Source organism: Bison bison, unplaced genomic scaffold (genome assembly GCF_000754665.1).
Source record: "Bison bison bison isolate TAMUID 2011002044 unplaced genomic scaffold, Bison_UMD1.0 scf7180017864373, whole genome shotgun sequence".
NCBI lineage: Eukaryota > Metazoa > Chordata > Mammalia > Artiodactyla > Bovidae > Bison > Bison bison.
The window spans coordinates 6,390,758-6,415,444 of NW_011494945.1; the positions used below are offsets into that span (position 1 = coordinate 6,390,758).

General features: G+C 40.5%; 1 protein-coding gene across 1 annotated transcript in view; it reads right to left on the minus strand.

The window, feature by feature from the left end:
- The window catches only part of LOC105000705 (transmembrane protein FLJ37396), a 128,475-nt gene that overhangs the window by 46,048 nt on the left and 57,740 nt on the right, over positions 1 to 24,687 (minus strand). The window contains exons 12-15 of the mRNA XM_010856693.1: positions 17,500 to 17,612; positions 17,009 to 17,144; positions 16,557 to 16,760; positions 1,571 to 1,763 (exon numbers count right to left, since the gene is read on the minus strand). Coding sequence (XP_010854995.1) covers positions 1,571 to 1,763; positions 16,557 to 16,760; positions 17,009 to 17,144; positions 17,500 to 17,612 — 646 coding nt within the window. The remainder of the gene's footprint in view (positions 1 to 1,570; positions 1,764 to 16,556; positions 16,761 to 17,008; positions 17,145 to 17,499; positions 17,613 to 24,687) is intronic.

The window sequence follows — 24,687 nt, forward strand, 5'->3', positions numbered from 1 at the left end:
AAAAAAGGGTGCTGATTGGGTGTAAGGAAGAGAGAAAAGGACGAAAATGATTAGAGTAGAAAGACTTACTAAATTAGTTTTAGAAAGATTTACTAAAATCTCCTCAAACCTGTAATTTAAAAGCAAAACATACATTTCTCCTCTGTAAAAACAGGTTCCTGGTGGTTTAACAACAAACCTAGTTTAAACTGCTGTATCAATTGATGCCAACCAAGTCAAAAATTTTCAGGGAAATTTCTAAGGTATTTCTTAATTGTGCTAATTACTAACTTAAATCAGTAAGGGTAACCATTGCCATTATTCAGCTAAAATATTTTCCCACTAAAGTACTGTAAGTTTTCATTGTCAGCATTATTATTGCTTAAAATTTTAAGCAGTCTGTTTCAGAATAAAATATTAAAAAGTAAGGGATTTTCAGGTTTAGTGATTATCAAGTATATGATGGGTACTGAACAACAGAAAGCCATTGGTCAGGAATTTCTCCAGCAGCAGTTGGGAAATCATTTCACAATGAATGACTGTATACTGTCTAGCTCAGTGAGATGTGCTCATGTGACTAAGTATTTCAGTCAAAGTAAGTTCTTAGTAGCTAAACACAGTCACATCATGTTATAAATTAACATCAGCAAAAATGATGCATTGGTATGTAGGATCACCAGTAAAGATAAAAGCTAAAAGTTGAAATTAGGTGCCCTGGAATGTTGGATGCCATCACTGCATCCCATGATTTAGATCCCAAATGGTCTGTAGCAAAGGGAGAACAAAGAATTCAAACTAATACTAAATTAATTCTGTCTGGGATCTGAAAGGTAGAGCAACATTTTATAATAATACGAACATGAATTATCCTTAATTAAAGTCTACGTATATTACAAAATAGCACAATCTCTTGCTAAATTTCCCTTTAGGTGTTGCAATTCATCTAGAAACTCTAATTTCTTTCTAAATGGAATACTAATGGCATCATATTATTCCAAAAGGAATATTCTTACCTCATTGATTTCTATAACTGGATAAATTTGAGTGATGCCAAAAGAAAGAGAGAATACAGATTATGGGTTATTTGATTACCCTGACTAATGCTTTCTCCCTCTGGGGCTTGTCTGACATTTTCCTAGCCAGGTCTTCTTGCATCCTGGTGGTTTTTTGTTAGGAACTCAGAAATATCTCTGCTTCTAACTGCAGTTTCCCCAAGGTCAATCATTTCTTTTTTTGTCACTTAGAAAAAAAAGTCATTAATTTCACTTGCTTACTTTGCTTCCCTCAGGGCCCTGCACCTAGTACGTAATGCAGAAATGCCACTGGGCAACAAGTAGAGTCTAAACAATACTAAGAACTATAACCAAGTTACAGTTTCCAACAGATGGGGGACTTGAGCTGGAAACAAAACTTTACCTTTTCTAGAGTGGTGTGTGTTGGGGAGGTATAAATGCTTATTGAATTTTCCGAAACTATTATACATGTGTTTATATTTTGAGGTGGGAGGTGTTAAATAGAGCCCTTAGCGTTTTTTGTTCGTTTGGATAGGTTGATTTTTGTCTGGTTGATTTTTTAAAATCTGACTTCTGACCTTTTTCTCTCTCAATGTAATGGCTGGCCACAAGCAGCAGTTCTGTCTCTAGGTCCTTCAGATCACTCAAGGCTGCATCATACATGACATACACTCCTTGCTGGTCCTGGGTGTGGATGTAACCAGCATCCATACTGTAGTAGTCATCCTGGTTCTCCACTTCTGAGAACTCCATGAATTGGATGCTCTGGACCTGGGAAAGAAAGCCAAGCCTGGAAGTTACCAGAACAGGGAGAGCAATATTTTGCCCGCTCAAATGGACAAAATGGCAGGCTTCTGTTCCCACCCAGGGCTGTCAGCATGGAGCTGCAGACATGATGAATGTATAAAGAGCTAGCTATATGTAGGGAAAAAGATAACAACAAAGATGTCAGGGAAGAGTAGTTCCTAAGATGGATAGATTAACCAGTTGATTAAATTTTATAATTAATTCAGGATTATCTGGGAAAAGGTAGACCACAGAGCCAAGGGATAAAGGTGGTCTCTGAAGCCAGAGTGCCTGTGTTTAGGTCCTGGGGCTTCCCAGGTGGTGCTAGTGGTAAAAGAACCTGCCTACCATTGCAGGAGGTGTAAGAGACATGGGTTCGATTCCTGGGTTGGAAAGATCCCCTGGAGGAGGGCATGGCAATCCACTCCAGTATTCCTCCCCCCCGCCCACAACAGATTTCAAACTATATTAGAAAGCTATAGTAATCAAAACAGTATGACATTGTCATAAAAAAATTGGATAAATGAAACAGAATATAGAGCCAAGAAATAAACCAACACATATATGGCCAATTAATTTGCCACAAAAGAGGCATTAATATACAATAAGATAAGGACAATCTCTTTAGTTCTTTTTTCCTTATTGGGAAAAATGAACAGCCACATGCAAAAGTATTAAACTGGACCATTATTTTATATTATATATAAAAATTTACTCAAAATGATTAAAGACTTAAATGTAAGACTAGAAACCATAAAATTCTAATAAAAAAAACATATATGGTAAACTCCTCATTATCACACTTGGCAATATTTTTTATATCTGACTCCAATAGTAATGGGAACAAAATAAATACATGATTAAAAAAAATTTTTTAATGAAGAATGTGAATTCAGTGAAAAGAACATTTTTTTTTTTTACAAGAAATACAATTTATTATTTGCTTGCTTCTCTGAGGGCTCACCACGTGGCATAAGGCACCACATGATACCCAGATTAAAAGCATGGCTTTGGTGGTTGGGGCTTTAAGTAAGAATAGAAAATTCATCTTCATCATCATGTATGCATGTATGCTCAGTCGTGTGCAACTCTTAGCAACCCTGTGGACTGTAGCCCACTAGGCTCCTCTGTCCATGGGATTCTCCAGGCAAGAATACTTGAGTGGGCTGCCATTCCCATCCATGGCCACTCCAGTATTCTTGCTTGGAGAATCCCATGGACAGAGGAGCCTGGCAGGCTACAGCATTTAGGTCACAAAGATTCTGACACGATTGAAGTGATTGAGCACGCATGCACTCTGCCAGGACCTCACTTTAAGCAAGTCACTTAGACTTTAGACTCCATTTCTTCATCTATCACACGGGGACAGTGGAGACACTAAAAGGTTTGTTGCATATGATACCATATGTGTATGTATGGCCTCACATGTATATGAGGCCCTTGAGATCTATCATCAGCTATTTCTCTTAATCTTATAAATACTTCTAAAATGCATTAACACAATCTCATGACTTGGTGTCCTCCTAAAATTCATGTCCACTTGAAACTTGTGAATGTGGCCTTATTTGGAAATAGTCTTTAGAGATGTACATAAGTTAAGATGGGGTCATACTGGATTAAGGTGAGCCTCAGTCCAATGACTGGTGTTCATATAAAAAGAGGAAATCTGGAAACAGACACATAGGAGAGAAGGCCACATGAAGACAGAGGCAGAGACTGGAGTAATGCATCTACAAGCCAAGAACACCAAGGATTGCTGACAACTACCAGAAGCCCGAGAGGTAATGAGGATTTTCCCCTGGGGCCTTCAGAGACAGCATGGTCCTGCTGACACCTTGATTTTGGACTGTTTCTAGAATCGTAAGAGAATAAATTTCTCTCCCAGCTGTTGTGAGCCACTCACTTTGTGGTACTTTGTTATGGCAACCCTAGGAAACTAACACAAGTTTTGAGTTAGTCCAATTATAATTTTATTTTTAGATGACCAAGGGCCTATTGCTTCCTGGGAATCATTATTCTCATCATAACTCTCATAATTTCAAACTCCCCTACCCTGTTCCCCACTCCCAATGTCCAGCCCTCCCTCAGTCTCAGTTGATGCCCCTCCACTTCTCCATTCACACACAAACCCACCATGCTTGCCACCCCCTCTACTGCTCCCTCTGCACTGTAGGGGCCTATTACACTCCCCTTCACTAAGGTCATTCCCTCCTGCTCTGAAGCATCTCTTCTCCTTGGACATCTAATTCATCTCAACCAAAGATTTCCCAACTGACACTGATACATGCTCCTGGCCCTCTTATTTTAAAATATCCTCATACCCTTCCCCAGGTTCCACTTTATGGCCCTCCTTCTCACAGTCCAACCCCTCCTAAAACATCATCTGTCTCCTTCTCCTTACCTCCTACTCCTCACCCATCTAGCTCCTGTCTCCATCAAGCCACCCGAACCAATTTTACAAAGACCAACAATGACCATCCAGCAGACTTTCTATAGTCATCTTTATGTACTCTCTCAGGAAGATTGGACATGGTTTAGCATTCCCTGCTTATTGACCCACTTTCTGCATTGGCTTTCTGGGACTCCACATTTTCCTTGCTATCACCAATTTTTCAGCCATTTCTTCTTTATCAGGTCATCAAATAGTGGCCCACACTCAAGCTCCTAGGACTTCCATCTTTTCTTCCAATAGTCCTTCACTTGGAGATTGTACACTTTCACAGCTGAGATAACCATCTTTAGACAATTTGCTCCCCAGTTTATATCCCAATCCAGACCTCCTAGAATTCCAGACCCACATATCCAATTATCTATTTAACATCTGTTCCTGGGCATCTCAAAAGCCCCTCAAATTTAACATGATCAAATCATGTGCTCTCCCCCATGAACCTAAGCCACCTCCAGCTTCCCCACTTAGTAAACATCACCACCACCCATCTACTTCCTCTAGCACGAATCATTCCAGATATCTCTTTCTATCTCACCCCACATGTCCAATCTATCACTAAGTCCTGTTGATTTTACTTCCTATGTCTCAAATCCATCCAACTGCAATGACACCACCCACCACCCTAGTCCAAGCTGTCACCATCTGGCACTAGAACTAGTCCAGCAGCTTCTAAACTGGTTTAGCCTGTTAAATGGTCTGTCCACTTTCCTTCTGGCATGGGCTTTTTCTCCCCTCCATTTTATTCACTACTAGCAGAGGATCTTTTAGAAATGGAGCTTAGATTATGTTATCCATTCTCCCCTTTAACATCTAAAGCCTCTAAAGGCTTCCCATTGCTCATAGTACAAAACAAAACTCCATAAAAGGACCTGCATGGTCTGCTCCCTGCCTATCCCTTTCCAGTGGTTTTGAACCAAATGTGATTTTTGCCCTCAGAGGACATTTGGCCATGTCTGGAGACTTTTTTGGTTATTATAACTTAGGGGAGGTGCTACTGGCATCTAGTGGGTAGAGGCCAGGGATGCTTCCAAATATTCCACAGTGCACAAGACAGTCTCTCACAATAAAGAATTATCAGGCCCAAAATGTCAATAATGCCAACGTTGAAAAACCTTGGGTTACATTTTTTTGGTACCACTTTCCACCTGGATTACTGTGTCCCAGCCATTCATGTATTCTTTTGATTTCCTCTGGGTACAGTGCTTCTCTGGCCACAGGTCCTTTGCACAGACTACGTATTCTTTCTTTGTGGAATTGCCAGACATCTGGTGTTCAGTTGCTCAGTCATGTCCAACTCTTTGCGACCTTATGGACTGCAACAAACCAGGCTTCCCTGTCCTTCACTATCTCCCAGAGTTTGCTGAAACTCATGTCAATTGAGTTGGTGAGGCCATCCAACCATCTTATTCTCTGCCATCCCCTTCTCCTCCTGCCTTTAGTCTTTCTCAGCATCAGGGTCTTTTCCATGAGTCAGTTCTTCACATCAGGTGGCCAAAGTATGGGACTTCAACTTCAGCATCAGTCCTTCCAATGAATATTCAGAACTGATTTCCTTTAGGATTGACTACCTTAATCTCCTTGCTATCCAAGGGACTCTCAAGAGTCTTCTCCAGCACCACAATTTGAAGACATCAATTCTTCCACATTCAGGCTTTTCTATTGTCCAGTTCTTACATCCATACATGGCTATTGGAAAACCATAGCTTTGACTATACAGACCTTTGTAGGCAAGTTAATGTCTCTGCTTTTTAATATGCTGTCTAGGCTTGTCATAACTTTTCTTCTAAGAAGCAAGTATCTTCTAATTTTGTGGCTGCAGTCACCTTCCACAGTGATTTTGGAACCCAAGAAAATAAAGTCTGTCACTATTTTCATTGTTTCCCCATCTATTTGCCATGAAGTGATGAAATTGGATGCCATGATCTTAGTTTCTTGACTGTTGAGTTTTAAGCCAGCTTTTTCAGTCTCCTCTTTCACCTTCATCAAGAGGCTCTTTAATTCCTCTTTGCTTTCTGCCACAAGCATGGTATCATCTGCATATCTGAGGTTATTGATATTTCTCCCAGCAATCTTGATTCCAGCTTGTGATTTATCTAGCCTGGTATTTCACATGATGTACTCTACATGTAAGTTAAATAAGCAGGGTGACAATATACAGCCTTGATATACTCCTTTCCCAGTTTGGAACCAGTCTGTTGTTCCATGTCTGGTTCTAACTGTTGCTTCTTGACCTGCATACAGGTTTCTCAGGAGGCAGGTAAGGTAGTCTGGTATTCCCATCTCTTTCAGAATTTTCCACAGTTTGTTGTAATCCACATAGGCAAAGGTTTTAGCGTAGTCAATGAAGCAGATTTTTTTTTTTTATTCGCTTGCTTTTTCTATGATTCAAGATATTGGCAATTTGATCTCTGGTTCCTCTGCCTTTTCTAAGTCCAGCTTGTACATCTGGAATTTCTATGTTCCTACACTTTTGAAGCCTAGCTTGATGGTATTTGAACATTACTTTGCTACCATGTGAAATGAGTGAAACTGTATGGTAGTTTGAACATTCTTTGGTATTGCCCTTCTTTGGGATTAGAATGAAAACTGACCTTTTCCAGTCCTGTGGCCACTGCTGAGTTTTCCAAATTTGCTGGCATAGTGAGTGCAGCACTTTCACAGCATCTGCTTTTAAGATTTGAAATAGTTCAGCTGGAATTCCATCACCTCCACTAGCTTTGTTTGTAGTGATGCTTCCTAAGGCCCACTTGACTTCACACTCCAGGATGTCTGGCTCTAGGTGAGTGATCACACCATTGTGGTTCATTAAGACCTTTTTGGTATAGTTCTTCTGTGTATTCTTGCCACCTCTTCTTAATATCTTCTGCTTCTATTAGGTCCATACTGTTTCTGTCCTTTATTGTGCCTATCTTGCATGAAATATTCCCTTGTTATCTCTAATTTTCTTGAAGAGATCTCTAGTCCTTCCCATTCTATTGTTTCCCTCTATTTCTTTGCATTGTTAACTTAAAAAGACTTTCTTATGTCTCCCTCTATTCTCTGGATCTCTGCATTCAGATGGGTATGTCTTTCCTTTTCTCCTTTGTCTTTCACTTCTCTTTTCTCAGCTATTTGTAAGGCCTCCTCAAACAATCATTTTGCCTTTTTGCATTTCTTTTTCTTGGGAATGGTTTTGATCACTGCCTCCTGTACAATGTTATGAACCTCTGTCCATAATTCTTCAGGCACTCTGTTTACCAGATCTAATCTGTTGAATCTGTTTATCACTTCCACTGTATAATCATAAGGGATTTGATTTAGGTCATATCTGAATGGCCTAGTAGTTTTCACTACATTCTTCAAATAATTCTGAATTTTGCAATAAGGAGTTCATGATTTGAGCCACAGTCAGCTCCCAGTCTTGTTTTTGCTGACTGTATAGAGATTCTATACAGGAAAAAAACATGGTTTTTCCTGTGGTCATGTATGGATGTGAGAGTTGGACTGTGAAGAAGGCTGAGCACCAAGGATTTGATGCTTTTGAACTGTGGCGTTGGAGAAGACTCTTGAGAGTCCCTTGGACTGCAAGGAGATCCAACCAGTCCGTCCTAAAGGAGATCAGTCCTGTGTGTTCTTTGGAAGGAATGATGCTAAAGCTGAAACTCCAGTACTTTGGCCACCTCAAGCGAAGAGTTGACTCATTGGAAAAGACCCTGATGCTGGGAGGGATTGGGGGCAGGAGGAGAAGGGGATGACAGAGGATGAGATGGCTGGATGGCATCATTGACTCAATGGAGGTGAGTCTCAGTGAACTCCGGGCGTTGGTGTTGGACAGGGAGGCCTGGCGTGCTACAATTCATGGGGTCGCAAAGAGTCGGACATGACTGAGCGACTGATCTGATCTGATAGAGATTCTCTACTTAGGCTACAAAGTATATAATCAGTTTGATTTCGGTGTTGACCATCTGGTGATGTCCATGTGTAGAGTTGTCTCTTGTGTTTTTGGAAGAGGGTGTTTGCTATGACCAGCACCTTCTCTGGGTAAAACTCCGTTAGTCTTTGTCCTGCTTCGATTTGTACTCCAAGGCCAAACTTACTTGTCACTCCAGGTATCTCTTGACTTCCTACTTTTGCATTCTAGTCCCCCGTGATGAAAAGAATATCTCTTTTTTGGTGTTAGTTCTAGGAGGTCTTGTAGATCTTCATAGAACCATTCAACTTCAGCTTCTTCGGCATTATTAGTTGGTGCATAGACTTGGATTACTGTGATATTGAATGGTTTGTCTTTGAAACAAACCAAGATCATTTTGTTGTTTTTGAGATTGCATCCAAGTACTGCATTTTGAACTCTTTTGTTGACTATGAGGGCTATTCCATTTCTTCTAAGGGATTATTCCCACAGTAGTAGACATAATGGTCATTTGAATTAAATTCATCTGTTCTGGTCCATTTTAGTTCACTGATTACTAAAATGTCAATGTTCACTCTTGCCATCTCCTGTTTGATCACTTCCAATTTACCTTGATTCATGGACCTAACATTCCAGGTTCCTATGCAATATAGTTCTTAATAGCATCAGACTTACTTTCACCACCAGACACATCCACAACTGGGCACTGTTTCCGTTTTGGCTCAGCCTCTTCATTCCTTCTGGAGCTATTTCTCTGCTCTTCTCTAGTAGCATATTGGACAACTACTGACCTAGGGGGCTCATCTTTCAGTGTCATATCTTTTTGCCTTTTCATACTGTTCATGGGGTTCTCAAGGCAAGAATGCTGGAGTGGTTTGCCATTCCCTTCTCCAGTGGACCACATTTTGTCAGAACTCTCCACCATGTCCTGTCCATCTTGGGTGACCCTACACAGCATGGCTCATAGTTTCATTGAGTTAGGCAAGGTTGTGGTCCATGTGATCAGCTTGGTTAGTTTTCTGTGATTGTGGTTTTCATTCTGTCTCCCCTGTGATGGATGAGGATAAGAGGCTTGTGCAAGCTTCCTGACTGGGGAGGACTAACTGGGGGAAAACTGGGTCTTGTTCTGGTGAGCAAGGCCATGCTCAGTAAATCTTTAATCCAAGTTTCTGCAGATGGGAGGAGCTGTGTTCCCTCCCTGTAGTTTGGCCTGAGGCTAGACTATGGTAGGGACAATGGCAACCTCCTTCAAAAAGACTTATGCCAGCATGCGGGGACTCCCAGGACTGTTGCAGTCAGTGCCCTTGACCCCATTCCAGGCTACTGTTGAACAATATCTCTGCCAGAAACTCCCAAGCATACACAGGCAAGTTTGGCTCAGTCTCTTGTGGGGTCACTGCTCCTTTCTCCTGGGTCATGTATGCGCAAGATTTTGTTTGCGCCCTCCAAGAGTTTCTGTTTCTCCAGTCCTTGGAAGTTCTGTAATCAAATCCTGCTGACCTTCAGAGCCAGATTCCCTGGGGATACTCAGTCCCTTTTCCAAATCCCCAGGTTGAGAAGTCTGTTGTGTGGCTTAGAACTTTCACAGCAGCATGAGAACTTCTTTGGTTTAACTGTTCTCCAGTTTGTGAGTTGCCCCCCACCCCCGCCCCCACCCTGGCGCCTCCCCGGTGGCTTTACAGTGGCGCTAACAGAGATCTCCTTTAAGAGGACTTATGCCACACAACGTGCCTCCCAGGACTGCTGTTTCTAGAGCCTCTGTCTCCGTGGCAGACCACTGCTGACTCACGCCTCCACAGAAGACCCTCAAACACTCAAAGGCAGGTGTGGCTCCATCTCTTGTGAGGGTCACTGCTCCCTTTCCTTGGTCCTGGTGCACACAAAGTTTTATTTGTGCCCTCCAAGCATCTCTGGCTGGTATGTGATTGCACCCCTTCTACCATCTTGTTGCAGCTTCCCTTTGCCCTTGGTCATAGGATAGCTGGTCATATGATATAATTGCTAGACATAAGATAGTTCTATTTTTAATTTTTTGAGGAACCACCATACTGTTTTACACAAGCAGTTGTACCACTTTACATTACCACTAACCCTGGTGGCTCAGAGGGTAAAGCGTCTGCCTACAATGCGGGAGACCCAGGTTCAATCCATGGGTCAGGAAGATCCCTGGAGAAGGAAATGGCATCCCACTCCAGTACTCTTGCCTGGAAAATCCCATGGACTGAGAAACCTGGTAGGCTATAATCCATGGGGTCACAGAGTTGGACACAACTGAATGACTTCACTTTCACTTTCAACAATACACAAGAGTTACAATTCCTCAACATCTTTACCAACATTTGCTATTTTATATATATATGTATTTTTTTCTTAGTTGTTATATTCACAAGTCATTTAAACTATGGAACCAATGGGTCCCAATCTTTTATTCCCTATCTATTCATTCTTATAAAAACTTTGTTCAGTAATAAGTTGTTGGCTAGAATCCATTTATCTATAAATTTTAAGCAGTCATTACATGCTGGCTCTCAGGAGATGTATCATTTACTTTTTGTAAACAGGGAAGATGATTACTGGTATTGATGGATAATTGTCAGTATCAGAAAGGTGGATGGAGTGTACTCTGTGGGCCCTTTCAAAACTCTGGCTCTGTATCAGTTTTTATGTCCTGTTTAAGTACACCAGGTAATTAAATATTTAAAGTCCCTGAAAAGACTCCTCTTTAATGAGTTGCTCATTCAATTATAGATTTTTAAATATTTAAGCTGGAATTCAGAAATATTCTAATAAGTAAAACTAGGACCATTTCTAAATAATAACTATGGTTCATAATATTCCATCAAGAAGATATTTTATTGTTAAACATTTTTCTGGTAGGTGGTTGCTTTTGGTTTACTTTTTTACTATTTTTTTAGGCAAAAACTTTTTGATAATTAGGAGCTTCCTTTGTCTAGGAGTGCCGAAAGTGAACATATTGTTTTTTGTGAAATGATAGGTACCAGTGGAAAACAGAAATGCTGCTGAGAAAATTACATGTAACATATTAAACAGTTTGCTTAGATTTACATGTTGACTTCTATTGGCATTTAGCTCCTAAAGCCTGTTATGCAAAATGAATTCTTCTCTGAGGAAAACAAGGGACAACTTAATATGGTATGCTACTATATGCACTTTACTGGAAAAGACCTTTCTCAGTGTCCTTGTACAGCACAATTTTCTGAGCTGTTAAAGAAATGGCAACTGGATTAAGTTCTAAAGCTGATAGAAAGCAATAACAGAGTCAAGACACTGACTCTAATGCTACCAGCTATTTCAATGGTCTTCCCCCCGCCCCCCCACTTTCCCTATACCCAATTCATTGTTTGAGCCCTTTAGATAGACATACATATTTTTCCTTTTCCCTCCCTGTATCTGAAATGTATGCTTGTGTCCATAGAAGATGAACCTGAAGACCAGATGGCCAAATTACCTTATGTAGAGTTATGGTTCAGTCATTATAATATTTCCTTTTTATTTTAGTTTCTTCCATGGCTATGTAGAAGACCTTCCTTCTAATGCTTTTTGTGTTGTAGAAAGTTGATCCTTCAATATTATTCTTGGAGGAGTGGCAAGAAAAGGAAGGCACTAATTACCTGTTTGGCTAAGGTATAATCTGACCTTTGGGATAATTCATATGCTTTTAAGTCTGCAAATTTACTGATGTCAAGGTAACTATTTGAGTATAGTAGTTATAGGAAAATTGGTGGCCATCATTAACTCTTTTCACTGTACTGGTTTCTGCTATCACTTGTTAACAAAAAGTTTAGGCCTTTTGGAAATGTAGACAACAGTTCTCTGACTAACTTGCCTTTTTCTAAATCATCTTTTCATTAATTTCAAATAATAAACAGTACTACTACTAATAATAATATTAATACAGTCTAAGAACTCATCAAACTTTGTTCGGTGAATGACTCAATCTTTAGGGTCAGTATTTTAAATCTTTTAAAAGGAAAACAAAAAATATCTCCTAGTCTCCACCTCACTTGTAGAGTATAATACTTTATCAAAACTATTTTTTTTTCTGAATTTGAACAGTATGATAGACTCTGCAAAGCACTTTCGTTTACATAGACTTTTTGTGACCTCACAACTATTCTGTTATGAACAGAGTCTTTCTTTTGTTCAACAAACATTTATTAGATACCTACTAGGTGAAAAATATTGGAGAAGGAAATGGCAACCCACTCCAGTGTTCCTGCCTGGAGAATCCCAGGGACGGGGGAGCCTGGTGGGCTTCCGTCTATGGGGTTGCAGAGAGTCGGACATGATTCAAGAGACTTAGCAGCAGCAGCAGCAGCAGCAGGTGAAAGATATATATGCAGCTCTCTATTTGCTTTTTGCCACCTGAACATCTATTAAGAATGGCAAAGTTTCAATGCCCTTAACCAAGAGCCTGATCTTCCCAACAAACTTGTGCTAACCACGTCATAGATGATGGCAACTCCAAACTTACAGATATTCAGGCCAAAACCTTGGAATCAACAATGACTTCTCTCATATTCTACATCCCAACAGCCTGTAAATCATACAGAACCTAACCATTTCTCATCCTGCGTCTTCTCAGATGTAGTGTCTCTAGTTTGATCAATGTAGTAGCTAGTCTCTGCTCAGCCCTTCAGTCTATTCCCAATACAGCAGCAAAGATGTTAAAAAAAAAAAAAAAAAGTCAAATCACATCACTCTCAAAACTCTCCAAGGGCTCTTCTTTTCACTCAAAGTCCTCAGAATGATCCACAAGGCCCTGTGTAATGCGCTCCAATCTCTCTAACCTCATTTGCTGCACTAAGCTCCTTGCTGTTCCTATAACACTGCTGGACACAGTTCTGCCTCAGGGCCTTCGCACTGGCTCTCCCCTCTGCCTGGCACTCTTCTCCCAGTCAGTCACATGGTCTGCTTCCTGATTTCCTTCAGGTCTTTACTCAGATTGTACCTTCTCATTAAGGCCTTCCCTGATCATCTCCCTTCCACCTGCAATATCCTATCACCAACTCTCTATCCCCTTATCCTACTTAATTTTTCACCACAGCTTCTATCACCATCTTTACCAGTTCATAAAGGCTAGGTTATTCTGTGACAAACAACCTTAAAGCTCAGTAGTCAACACTTCAAATTAATTTCTAACTCAGGCAGAGCTCACTGCAGGACTAGTTGCTTTCTAGGCTTCTCTCTTCTAGCAGTGACCCAAGGATCTAGGATGTTTCTATTTTGTGGCTTGACACATGCCTTCCACTAGCTGCAGCAGGGGAAGAGAGCTGGAGGGTCATGGGTCAGCCCTTACATGCTTTGGACTGAAGTGACACATGTCACTTCTGCTCACAGTCCACTGGCACCTCCCAACTGCAAGGGCCTAGGATTTCTGGAGAAACCTTGGTGTCAAACCTTTAGCCATTCTACAATGTCACTTACTTATTTAATATCTGTCTCTTTCCATTAAATAGTCCCATAATGGCAAGAATTTGTGACAGTTTTGTTTACTGCTGTATACCTAGTGCCTAGTATATTTATTGGTCAGAACATTTGTGGGGTATATGAATGGGAGAATGAATGAATGATGGGCTCATGGAATGAGTCATGTGCTGTAATGTAGGTAGATAAATCAGAGGAAGAAGCACTAAGCTCTGTATAGAGATATAAGAAAGACTTCTCAGAGAGGTAATGTTTGAATGGACTTGAATAGAGTAAGCCTTTATCAAGGAGAGGAGGTGAGGGACAAAAGGGCAGTTATATATAAGACTCAGAGGCATGAACAGCTCTGCCCCTTCAGAGGAAGGGCAGGCCCAGGTCCGTAAGAATGAAGGTATAGGGACAGGAGGGGGGAAATGAGGTCTGAGAGGTTGGCAGGGGCCAGCTTGCACCCAGCCTTGTACACTTCACCAAGAGGCTTGGACTTTATCTTGTGAGAATAGAAAAATCCATGAACAGTTCAAGCAAAGGAATAAACATGATTATGTTTGGGCAAAGATCTTGAGAAACTTATAAAGCAAAGAGGAGTGCCATTTTCTTATTTAAAATTATCTCTTCCTCACCAATCTTGAAATTAGCTCCATATCCTGAGGAGAGCCTAGCCTTTCATGGTCTCTTTTCTTCTGCAGCTTCATCTCCCACTACTTGCTACAACAGTCTCTGATACCGGCATGTCAAATCCAGGCAGATACTGAACATGCCATGAGGTGTCAGGCCTACGTGCCTGAAGAAGCATGCTCAAGGTCAAACAGCCAGGAAAAGCCTGCTGCCTCTAATTCTGGGGCCCTTTCTGCTCTGCCACATGCCTAAAGTAGGCACGTGGCAAAGTGCCCATGACAGGCCGTAGGGGCTTTCCTTTTTTAGTATTATCATTGAGCAAATGTGTGTTAATACCAGCCTAAGATTTTCCTTATGGGATCAAACACACTGGGCCCAGGGAAGAGGGTTTCCATCTCAGTTGCTTCTTCTTTATCTCTGCTGGCTGCTAAGCCCAAAAATCTTTCTCCAGGTAGCCTTAGCCCTGGCCTGGTAAGATCAGTCCAACAAATTAGCATCTGTTCCTTCCATCCTCTACATGAGAAAGAATCACATAGTTAGTCTGGGCATTCTAGATTAAATGCTGACATGGCCACATACAAGGAGTGCAGCTAAATCACATGGTCCTATTAAAGACCTCGAAGAAAGGCTACCTCCTTGAGTTTCTCACACTAAAGTAGTACCTGCTGGCAGTTTCTTAAGGGTGATGTTATTCCTACCATTTGTGAGACCATAGGAAAGAAAAACTGTGTTACCCTTGAGAAACTCCTCCTACAATCAATGGGACAGGATAGGATTTGTCTTCCCTCTCCTCCTTCCTTTCCACCCTACCCCATCCTAGAACAAACAAACTGGGAGAGGTGCGCAGTGGTAAGAAAGATCTTTTTTTAATCTATTAGCAAATAACACACCCAGATGTGGTATAAGACAGGCTGGATATTAGCAAGACAAAAGATGTGTTTGTTTTATGGGTGTGTTTGTTTCAAAAGTGTCTTAACCCTCCTCTCCAGTTCCACTGAGGGACATATTAACTGAACTTGGCTCACCATAAATTAGGATCAAGGGAAGAAGGAAGAAAGGTAAAAAGGGAAATCTGTGTACAGTGAGGAGAGGGGAGGGGGAAATTGATAGGGAAGAAGACCAAAAAGAAGAATTTCCCAGTTACTTAGTAAGTTGGACTTGAAATGACTAGGCAGGAAAACTAAGAAAATGTTTTCTAATATCCAGAGCTGAATTATTCAATACAGTAGGCTCTAATCACATGTGGCTACGGAGCACATGAAATGTGGCTTGTCTGAGTTGAGAGGTACTATACCTGTACATATGAGCTGCATACTAACAACCGGTTTTGAAGATTTAGTATGAAAAAATATATAATATCTCATCAATGACTTCTTTATATTGATTACATGTTAGAAGGATGATATTTTAAATACACTGGGTTTAAATAGATTACATTATTAAAATTAATTTCATGTTTCTTATATGTGGCTATTAGAAAATTGTATATGACATCTGTGGTTTGTGTTGTATTTCTACTGGACAGCACTACTCCAGACTGCATATGAGCAACAGTTGATAATAAGATTTCATATCCTTAATAAAACAAGTCAACAGTCATACAAATTTAAAATATGACCTATTTAGTAGCTAAGTAGATATTATTTTTCACATTTGTCAAGCTAGTATCTTTTAAGAAGATGAAAAATTCATATTAAATCCTACCATCAAGAATAAACGTTCTGGAGATTAAGATGAACATATTGCAAAAGTGTCTACAATATTTCAAGAAAATATATTTTTCAGCTTTACTCCCAAAGAAAGGGATTTAATATGAGATTTAATATGATTTTTTTGAGATTATATAAAAATATATCCAAGAGATATTAAAAGCACCAAGGGACTAGCAGGTTTTAGGAGGGATAGAAGAATCCAATATTTGTATCTTTCAAGTTTTTTTCCTACATTTATTTTTTAATCTTTTTTTTTTTTAATTGGGGCTTAGAAAACAGAAAAGAGGCAAAAAAAAAAAAAATACTTCTTGCAATGTCAAGGAGGGTCTTATAAGAATTTCTCTGTAAGGACATGTGGTTCTCTGAAAGGGCTCCTCTTGGTCTGTTCACTATAAAGTGGATAAATCAGCAGCTGAAATGCCTGCCTTCCTTCCTATTGTGGTTTCCAGGCCTTCATGTTCTCTGCCTATGTCCTGCTCTCAAGTGGACACTGTATTTATTGTGGTTAAAAAGCCATTTCCCTTTTCACTGCAATTTTTCAAAAAAGTTATTTTCCTAGAAACTCCCACCTGTTACTTCATCATTTTAACTGATTCCAGGTGCTAAGAAGAAGTGGCTTAGAAGACAAGACAATCATGGGAAAAAAACTGTAACACAATCCTCACCCTGTGCTCGGCAGGTGTCCCATGGGCATAGTGGTGAGCACCTAGGCCTTGCGAGGTGCCCATGCCTCCTTTTGCTTTATTTACCCAGGAACTGTCTTCTGAGGTAGGGACCAGGCTCCCTGAAACCAAGGTAAGGCCTGAAGTGTTGATCGTCAGTGTTCGCTCAACAGATCTAAAATAGTTCAGAATTCCTAAGCAGATGCGCTGAAACAAAGAAAGAACAGGGTCATGACCCTGCCTTTGCTGGCCCACCCTACACAGTGAAACTTACTAGGGTCCCAGAAGTTGGCAGGTCAACCCTACTGCTGAGAGAGGAACATACCACCCTTCAAAAGGCCTGATTTCATGGAAGAATCAGAACAAAGTGTAAAAATGCACATTACTGGAGCAGCAGGAAAGCCCCCTTTACAGACAACCAAACAATTCAGATGCATGCAAGACCATCCACATACCTGCAGCTCCCGGATCCTCAGGTGACGCAGATACAGAAAGGACAAGTAGGTCCCCCTCATCAGGACAGGATCCCTGTTACTGGGCCCAGTCCCGTCATCCAAGCCCAGCAGCTGTAGGGCCACTGCATAACTGTAACTTTAGCAGGCAGGAAAAACAGAACAAATGCCTTTCACCTCAAAGTGGTTGAGAAAATTCACATACAGCATACTAAAGTCATTTTATTTAATTTCACAATAGCTACTCTTAAAATCCACTGGAAGGAAAATAATGGCTCTATATGTACAAATTTAAAAGAAATTTCTCTTAGCAATCACTCTCATTAAAAATTTAGTCCTAGGGTGAAACATTAGTTACCTGGTCGGCTATAACACTACTTTTATTTCAGCCTTAAATATTTTTTAGTTAACTTGTAACTGACATATTAATCATTCAGTTTTTTCCCAGTGTTTAATCCATTTTCTTGAGTCACCATTAAGTGATTTCATTTTACCCTGTCTCTTTCTTCTGCTTCACAGGCTTATTAGCACACTGGCTAAGATTTATTAGTGCTGGGTCATTTTCATCTCGTTGCACTGAAAGGTCATCTTCCTTAGTGTTTTCATTCTAGGAAAAAAGTAGCATTAGTTGAATTACATAAACATTTGCAATCTTATTAACAAAATCAAAAGTAAATCTCTTGATCCAAGGCATATTTACATGAACAAGTAGAAGAGCATTATGATCCATTTCAACCTGACATATGAAAATCTGGGTTTCTAAAATAAATTAGAGGTCACTATTTTTACTATGATTCATTTTATGAAAAGAAGACCCATGCATTTGTAGATGTTTGGAACCCTGAAGCTCTCTAATCTAGTCTTGTCCCAGACAAGATGACATTTCCAGGCTCCAGGGGGTAGGCTAGGAGCCATAGCTTTTCTCTGATAGGTTTGTGACTCTTTCAGGCTTCTAAAATTACCCAGAATTACACACAAAGGAATAGAAAGTGACGTCAAGTTACAGTGAATGACTTTGAAGGAATGACTGAACAAACTACAAACATACTGTTGGACTGGCAGGTCACTGGGAAGAAAGGAAGGAGGCACAGCAGGCTAGGGTGAGTAAAGACAGAGAGCCCAGCATCCTCCGGGAACAATGAGCTAACCATAGCCCACAGAGACAAACTGCTCAGGAAATGCTGAAAGTCCACAAGTGTATTTCCCTAAGAGAACTGGACACAAAGCAGGTTAGCAGAGGGCTGATGAGAAAGCAGAACGTCACCAACTGTGTTCGTTCTCTCTTCCTGGGTAGGTACTTTGACATTTACTCTACCTTGTGTCTGGATCTTCACCAGAATGGCTGAGTTCATGTATTTTGACAGTTCTGAGATTTCCACTGATTGCAAATCTCATTTTCTCCTGGAAAACTGGCAGGGGCAGTGGAGTGGGAAACAGAGTGGAGGGAATAATTAGGGGGAAAGTAAGCCTATTAAGTATTTCCCACCTGCCCAAATGTCTCTACAGTTTACTTGTGTATACCCACAGAATAAAAAGACTGGAAGGATGATATAGACCAAATGCTAGCAATACTGTTATATTGGGGTGATAAAATAATGGGTGATCTGTATATTCTTCCTTGAACTTTTCTATATTTTCCAAATTTTCTGTGATAAATACATGTCATTATTGTCATAAGAAAATGTTTCTTTTTAAAATGTTCTACTGAACTTAATGAGGGAAGCCAGGAAAAAGGTGTTTCATGTTTCCATGAACTTCCTATACAAGTTCAGGGAACATACAACACCACTTTTGTGAGCGCACACCACATACTCACACATTATCGCTGGAGATGGAGGGGAACAAGAACAGAGATAGGGGAAAATGGCTATCCTCTTCTTCCCTCTTTGGTGTGGCCAGTGAGAAGAAGCAAAAGAAGAAGCAAAGGATACAGTGTTTTTTGACACTTTACCATAAAGTTAAAGAACAGTGACCAATTTAAACCATACCTTAGAAATATGATCAGTAGCAGTATTTAATGTCCATACAAAGCCATTTTCATAAACAGGTGTTTGGGGGGAGAATGGCATTGGACACAATGACTTAATTACAGGTCTGGGAAGATCCATGCAGGACTAGCTGATTCTTCTTCTGATCAGGACTGCAGTTAAATTAAGTTTTCTTCAAAAGAATATCCAAAAATGTAGTCCATTTGGATCAGAATTATCTCTTTCTAGTTATATACTTTTGTCAATTAACAATGGCATGAAATTTTGATATTGTTTCTTTACCTCCCAAACCTAGATCTTTACGTGAATGTCAAATTAGAGTTGTGTTTACAAAGAGTGGCCAGTCTTCCATGCTAATATTAAATAAAATGCCAATTTACACTGTAATAGAAACATGACAAACATTATCAATATTTAGACAAGCATATTCAATGTTAAAATGGATGTGGGAAAACAGGTTTTCTTATAACTTGCTAATTAGGAAAATTGGTATTACCACTTTGGCAGGATTTATGAAAAATTTCAAATGTGCACATTCTGTAACTTAGAAAGTCAGCTTCTAAATATCTATGCAAAAGAGACACATCTCTGCACAGGAGGCATAAACAAGAAAGTTCAGTAACCATGGTTTCTATTAATAATAGGGGTAAAATTGCAACAAGCACCCATAGGAGGGTGGCTGCAAGATCATAGTATATAAGAAGGTATAGTGCAGCCATTAAAAAGAACAGCAGAGACAAGCCTCTAAGACGTACTGTTTGGTGAAAAAAGTACATTGCAGAAAAATATCCATAGGGTATGACAGATGGTTCATATAGAAAACTAAAATATAAAATTATACTGTGTATATATACATATATGTATTTAAATAGGGACATATGTATGGATGAAAATGCATTGAAAAGGCTGAAGCAATACCAGTATAAACCTGAGGTAGTGAAATAGGGGGCACAAGTACTAGAGTCCCCATTAGTACATTTAGTTTTTACTTTTGTAGTTCAAAGTTGATTTTTTAGAAACTCCTTACAGAGAAAAATGGTAACTTCACAATGAAGAAACCTGGCAAACATTAATAGCTTCACCATGTGGTCAGAATGAACATCCCAATGATGTCATGTTGGTGGCGTTTTTCTCTGATATGATGTGATGAGAAGGGCACTTCACCTCTGGGGTGTTCTTACCCAAAACCTATAATCCCAGTGTAACCACTAAAAAAACATCTGACAAACTCAAATTAGGAAACATTCTACAGGTTGCCTGGCCAGTACTGCTAAAGATTGTCAAGGTCATGATAAACAAAGACAGACTAAGGAACAGGCACAGACCTGAGGAGACTGGGGAGATGTGACAATCCATTGCATTGTGGTGCCCTGAGAACTCTTTGTACTTGGAAACTCTTTGTACTGTCTTTGCAACCTTTTTGTAAATCTGCTGCTGCTGCTAAGTCGCTTCAGTCATGTCCAACTCTGTGTGACCCCATAGATGGCAGCCCACCAGGCTCCCCCATCCCTGGGATTCTCCAGGCAAGAACACTGGAGTGGGTTGCCATTTCCTTCTCCAATGCATGAAAGTGAAAAGTGAAAGTGAAGTCGCTCAGTCGTGTCCGACCCTAGCGACCCCATGGACTGCAGCCTACCAGGCTCCTCCACCCATGGGATTTTCCGGGCAAGAGTACTAGAGTGGGTTGCCATTGCCTTCTCATCTGTAAATCTAAAACTACTCAAAAATTAAAAAAAAAAAAAAAACTCTCGAAAGAGAGGTTACTGGCCAAGAGTATTCACTAAGAATTTTTCAAAAACTGTTCTGAAGTTGCTGTGCAGTTAGTGCCTGTATTCTCTCAGAACTGTCAAAATGAACGGTACTGTGAGGTTTGCTTTCTTTCATGCAGAAGGGCTTTAAGAAAGTTATTTTTCATAGGATATTAGTGTTCAGAATCAGGATGCTGCTCAGCATATACACACTAAAATTCATACTTGACTGCTGCTGCTGCTGCTGCTGCCAAGTCACTTCAGTCGTGTCTGAGTCTGTGCGACCCCAGAGACAGCAGCCCACCAGGCTCCCCTGTCCCTGCGATTCTCCAGGCAAGAACATTGGAGTGGGTTGCCATTTCCTTCTCCAATGCATAAAAGTGAAAAGTGAAAGTGAAGTCACTCAGTCATGTCCGACTCTTAGCAACTTCGTGGACTGCAGCCCACCAGGCTCCCCGGTCCATGGGATTTTCCAACTTGACTGCTACGTGCTTGCAAAATAGTAACAGAGCTTTAAAATTCATACCCACATTCCCAGTTGCCACCTTTTACTTAATCCTAATTTCATCTCACTAGTATTCAACATTCAGAACGGCAACAACATTACCACTGATGCACTGATATTGTATAAAGTGCTTGACCAAAGCAGAAATACTGGAGTTCACAAAGTATCACCCACAGGAAAACGTGAAGGAAGATGGCTGCTGCCTATTGGTTGCTGCCTCAGGATTTGCTTTTTAAACCCTGTCCTATTTTCTGTTCCCTACTTGGATACCTCTTTCACAGCTTGTGTGCATGGCTGATTCCTTGTTCATCAAATTTCAGTTCAGATGAACCCTTTTTTGAAAGATCTTGGCTGAACTCCCTACCAGAGGGTGCTCCTCTCTACCCCATTGCCCTCTACTTCTTGGTTTTCTGCACGGCACCCACACATTAGAGATGCAGATTTACTTCTTTTTTTTTTTAATTTACTTTTAAATTTTATTTTATTTTTAAACTTTACAATATTGCATTGGTTTTGCCAAATATCGAAATGAATCCGCCATTTACTTCTTTGTTCACTTGTTAATTGCATGTTTCATTCCCTAAGCCAGCACAATTCCTGGCACTAAAGCAGTAGCCATGCAATTATTACTGAACAAATGAATAGGCAACTGAAAAACTTTTTTGACACTAATATGGGTAATGTGTGTGTGTGTGTGTGTGTGTGTGTGTGTGTGTGTGTGTGTTATGTTTCCTCCCATGTTCCACTTCTAGACTCTACAGATATTCTAAGTCTCTTTGGGTCTATATACCATAAATCAGCTTAAAAATACAGCACTCACATTTCTCTTCCTTTGGTCAATTTCAAGAACAATTTTACAAGTCAGTAACTAGCCAGATAAGACCTTTTCATTTGAAAAGACCCTGATGCTGGGAAAGATTGAGGGCAGGAGGAGAAGGGGATGACAGAGGATGAGATGGTTGGATGGCATCATGAACTCAATGGACATGAGTTTGGGTAAACTCCGGGAGCTGGTGATGGACAGGGAGGCCTGGTGTGCTGTGGTTCATGGGGTTGCAAAGAGTTGGACATGACTAAACAACTGAACTGAACTGAACTAGCCAGAAAGTGATATTCTTTATCTTCTTTCCACCCTCCTTTCATCCTATTGGCCCCGAGGAGTTTAGTTTCCTCTGCTCTCACAGCCAAGGAAGAAAACAGATTTGTGGTGATGGCCCTCAGATGTTAATATCAGAACTTCCTGGGTAATTTCATCAGCATCTTTGACTATCAGGATCCTAGGAACAGAGGTCCTGTTCAGAGATATTTGAGTTGACTCTGCCTTCACCCCACTCCCTTTTTCCATACTCCTTGTCTCCTTCCCCACAAGTCTGGTTCAAGAAGCAGAAGAGCAAGATGTTTTTAAAATGTCCCTTTGTTAGTAGAAGGTCTTCTTGAATGCTGACATATATCTCACTGTGAAATGGCAATGGAATATGAGCCATGTGGCAAATTTTTCAACTCTGGCAGGATATTAGCTGAGGAGGGGCTATCACTGGTAGCTGCACACCCTGTTGGGCAATTCAGGGGCCAGGGAGAGCCATGATATGGTAGGCTGCATCTCTTCCTGGTCTGTGTGGCCAACTCATTATTCATTAGATGCTCTAGAGTTTCTAGATTGAAAAGGTATAGAAGGTTCGTGTGTGGACACGGGCATGCTTCCGGCCTGTGTTTGCTTACAGTCAACCTGCAACTCATTAGATGCATTTCAGGCTTCACTTTTCCCCCATGCCCACCCCCAGATGGTGGACCACGATAGTGCTTCTTCCTCTAGCATTTTACTAAACTTCTCTATACCTGTGACTTTATGTGTAATTTTTAGTCACTCTATAATTATCTTTAGGGGTGAAAGTAGTAATTATGCAGAATGGGCTCACTATAAATTTATGTCCTCTTATTTCGACTGGGCTCTGTGAACTACACTGTCATCCTTCTATTTTTTTCTCACTAGTGGTTCTGTGGCCTCCCCATAGTGATACACCTCCTCATGTGTCACTCACACTGTCCACCTTACTAATGCTGACTTCTTCCTCCTCTTTCTGAATGAGTCAGGGCCATTCACAAGCTCCTGTATCTTATCTTTCTGCACCTGAAAATTCTATGTACCTTTCTGCACCTGAAAATTCATTCACCGCAAGGGAACTGACGCCATCCTCCCTTTCTCAAAATTACTCCTCTGCCTGGTTTCTTCATCTCATTCCCCCAGGGTCATCAGTTTCTTAAATTTACTCTTTGATGTTTTTCATCTCTTCTCCACTCCTCCTTCCACTCAGACTATAAACACACTGGTATTGCTATCTTAAACAGCAAATGAAACAAAACTCTTTTTTTTTAGAGCAACAAACAAATAATAGCTGATTACAGCTTCACATATACAGCCTTGACGTACTCCTTTTCCTATTTGGAACCAGTCTGTTGTTCCATGTCCAGTTCTAACTGTTGCTTCCTGACTTGCATATAGGTTTCTCAAGAGGCAGGTCAGGTGGTCTGGTATTCCCATCTCTTTCAGAATTTTCCACAGTTTGTTGTGATCCACACAGTCAAAGGCTTTGGCATAGTCAAGAAAGCAGAAATAGATGTTTTTCTGGAACTCTCTTGCTTTTTCGATGATTCAGCGAATGTTGGCAATTTGATCTCTGGTTCCTCTGCCTTTTCTAAAACCAGCTTGAACATCTGAAAGTTCATGGTTCAGATTGCTGAAGCCTGGCTTGGAGAATTTTAAGCATTACTTTACTAGCGTGTGAGATGAGTGCAACTGTGCGGTAGTTTGAGCATTCTTTGGCATTGTCTTTCTTTGGGATTGGAATGAAAACTGACCTTTTCCAGTCCTGTGGCCACTGCTGAGTTTTCCAAATTTGCTGGCATATTGAGTGCAGCACTTTCACAGCATCATCTTTCAGGATTTGAAAGAGCTCAACTGGAATTCCATCACCTCCACTAGCTTTGTTCGTAGTGATGCTTTCTAAGGCCCACTTGACTTCACATTCCAGGGTGTCTGGCTCTAGGTGAGTGATCACACCATCATGGTTATCTGGGTCATGATGATCTTTTTTGTACAGTTCTTCTGTGTATTCTTGCCACTTCTTCTTAATATCTTCTGCTTCTGTTAGGTCCATACCATTTCTGTCCTTTATCGAGCCCATCTTTGCATGAAATGTTCCCTTGGTATCTCTAATTTTCTTGAAGGGATCTCTAGTCTTTCCCATTCTGTCATTTTCCTCTATTTCTTTGCACTGATCGCTGAGGAAGGCTTTCTTATCTCTTCTTGCTATTCTTTGGAACTCTGCATTCAGATACTTATACCTTTCCTTTTCTCCTTTACTTTTTGCTTCTCTTCTTTTCACAGCTATTTGTAAGACTTCCTCAGACAGCCATTTTGCTTTTTTGCATTTCTTTTCCATG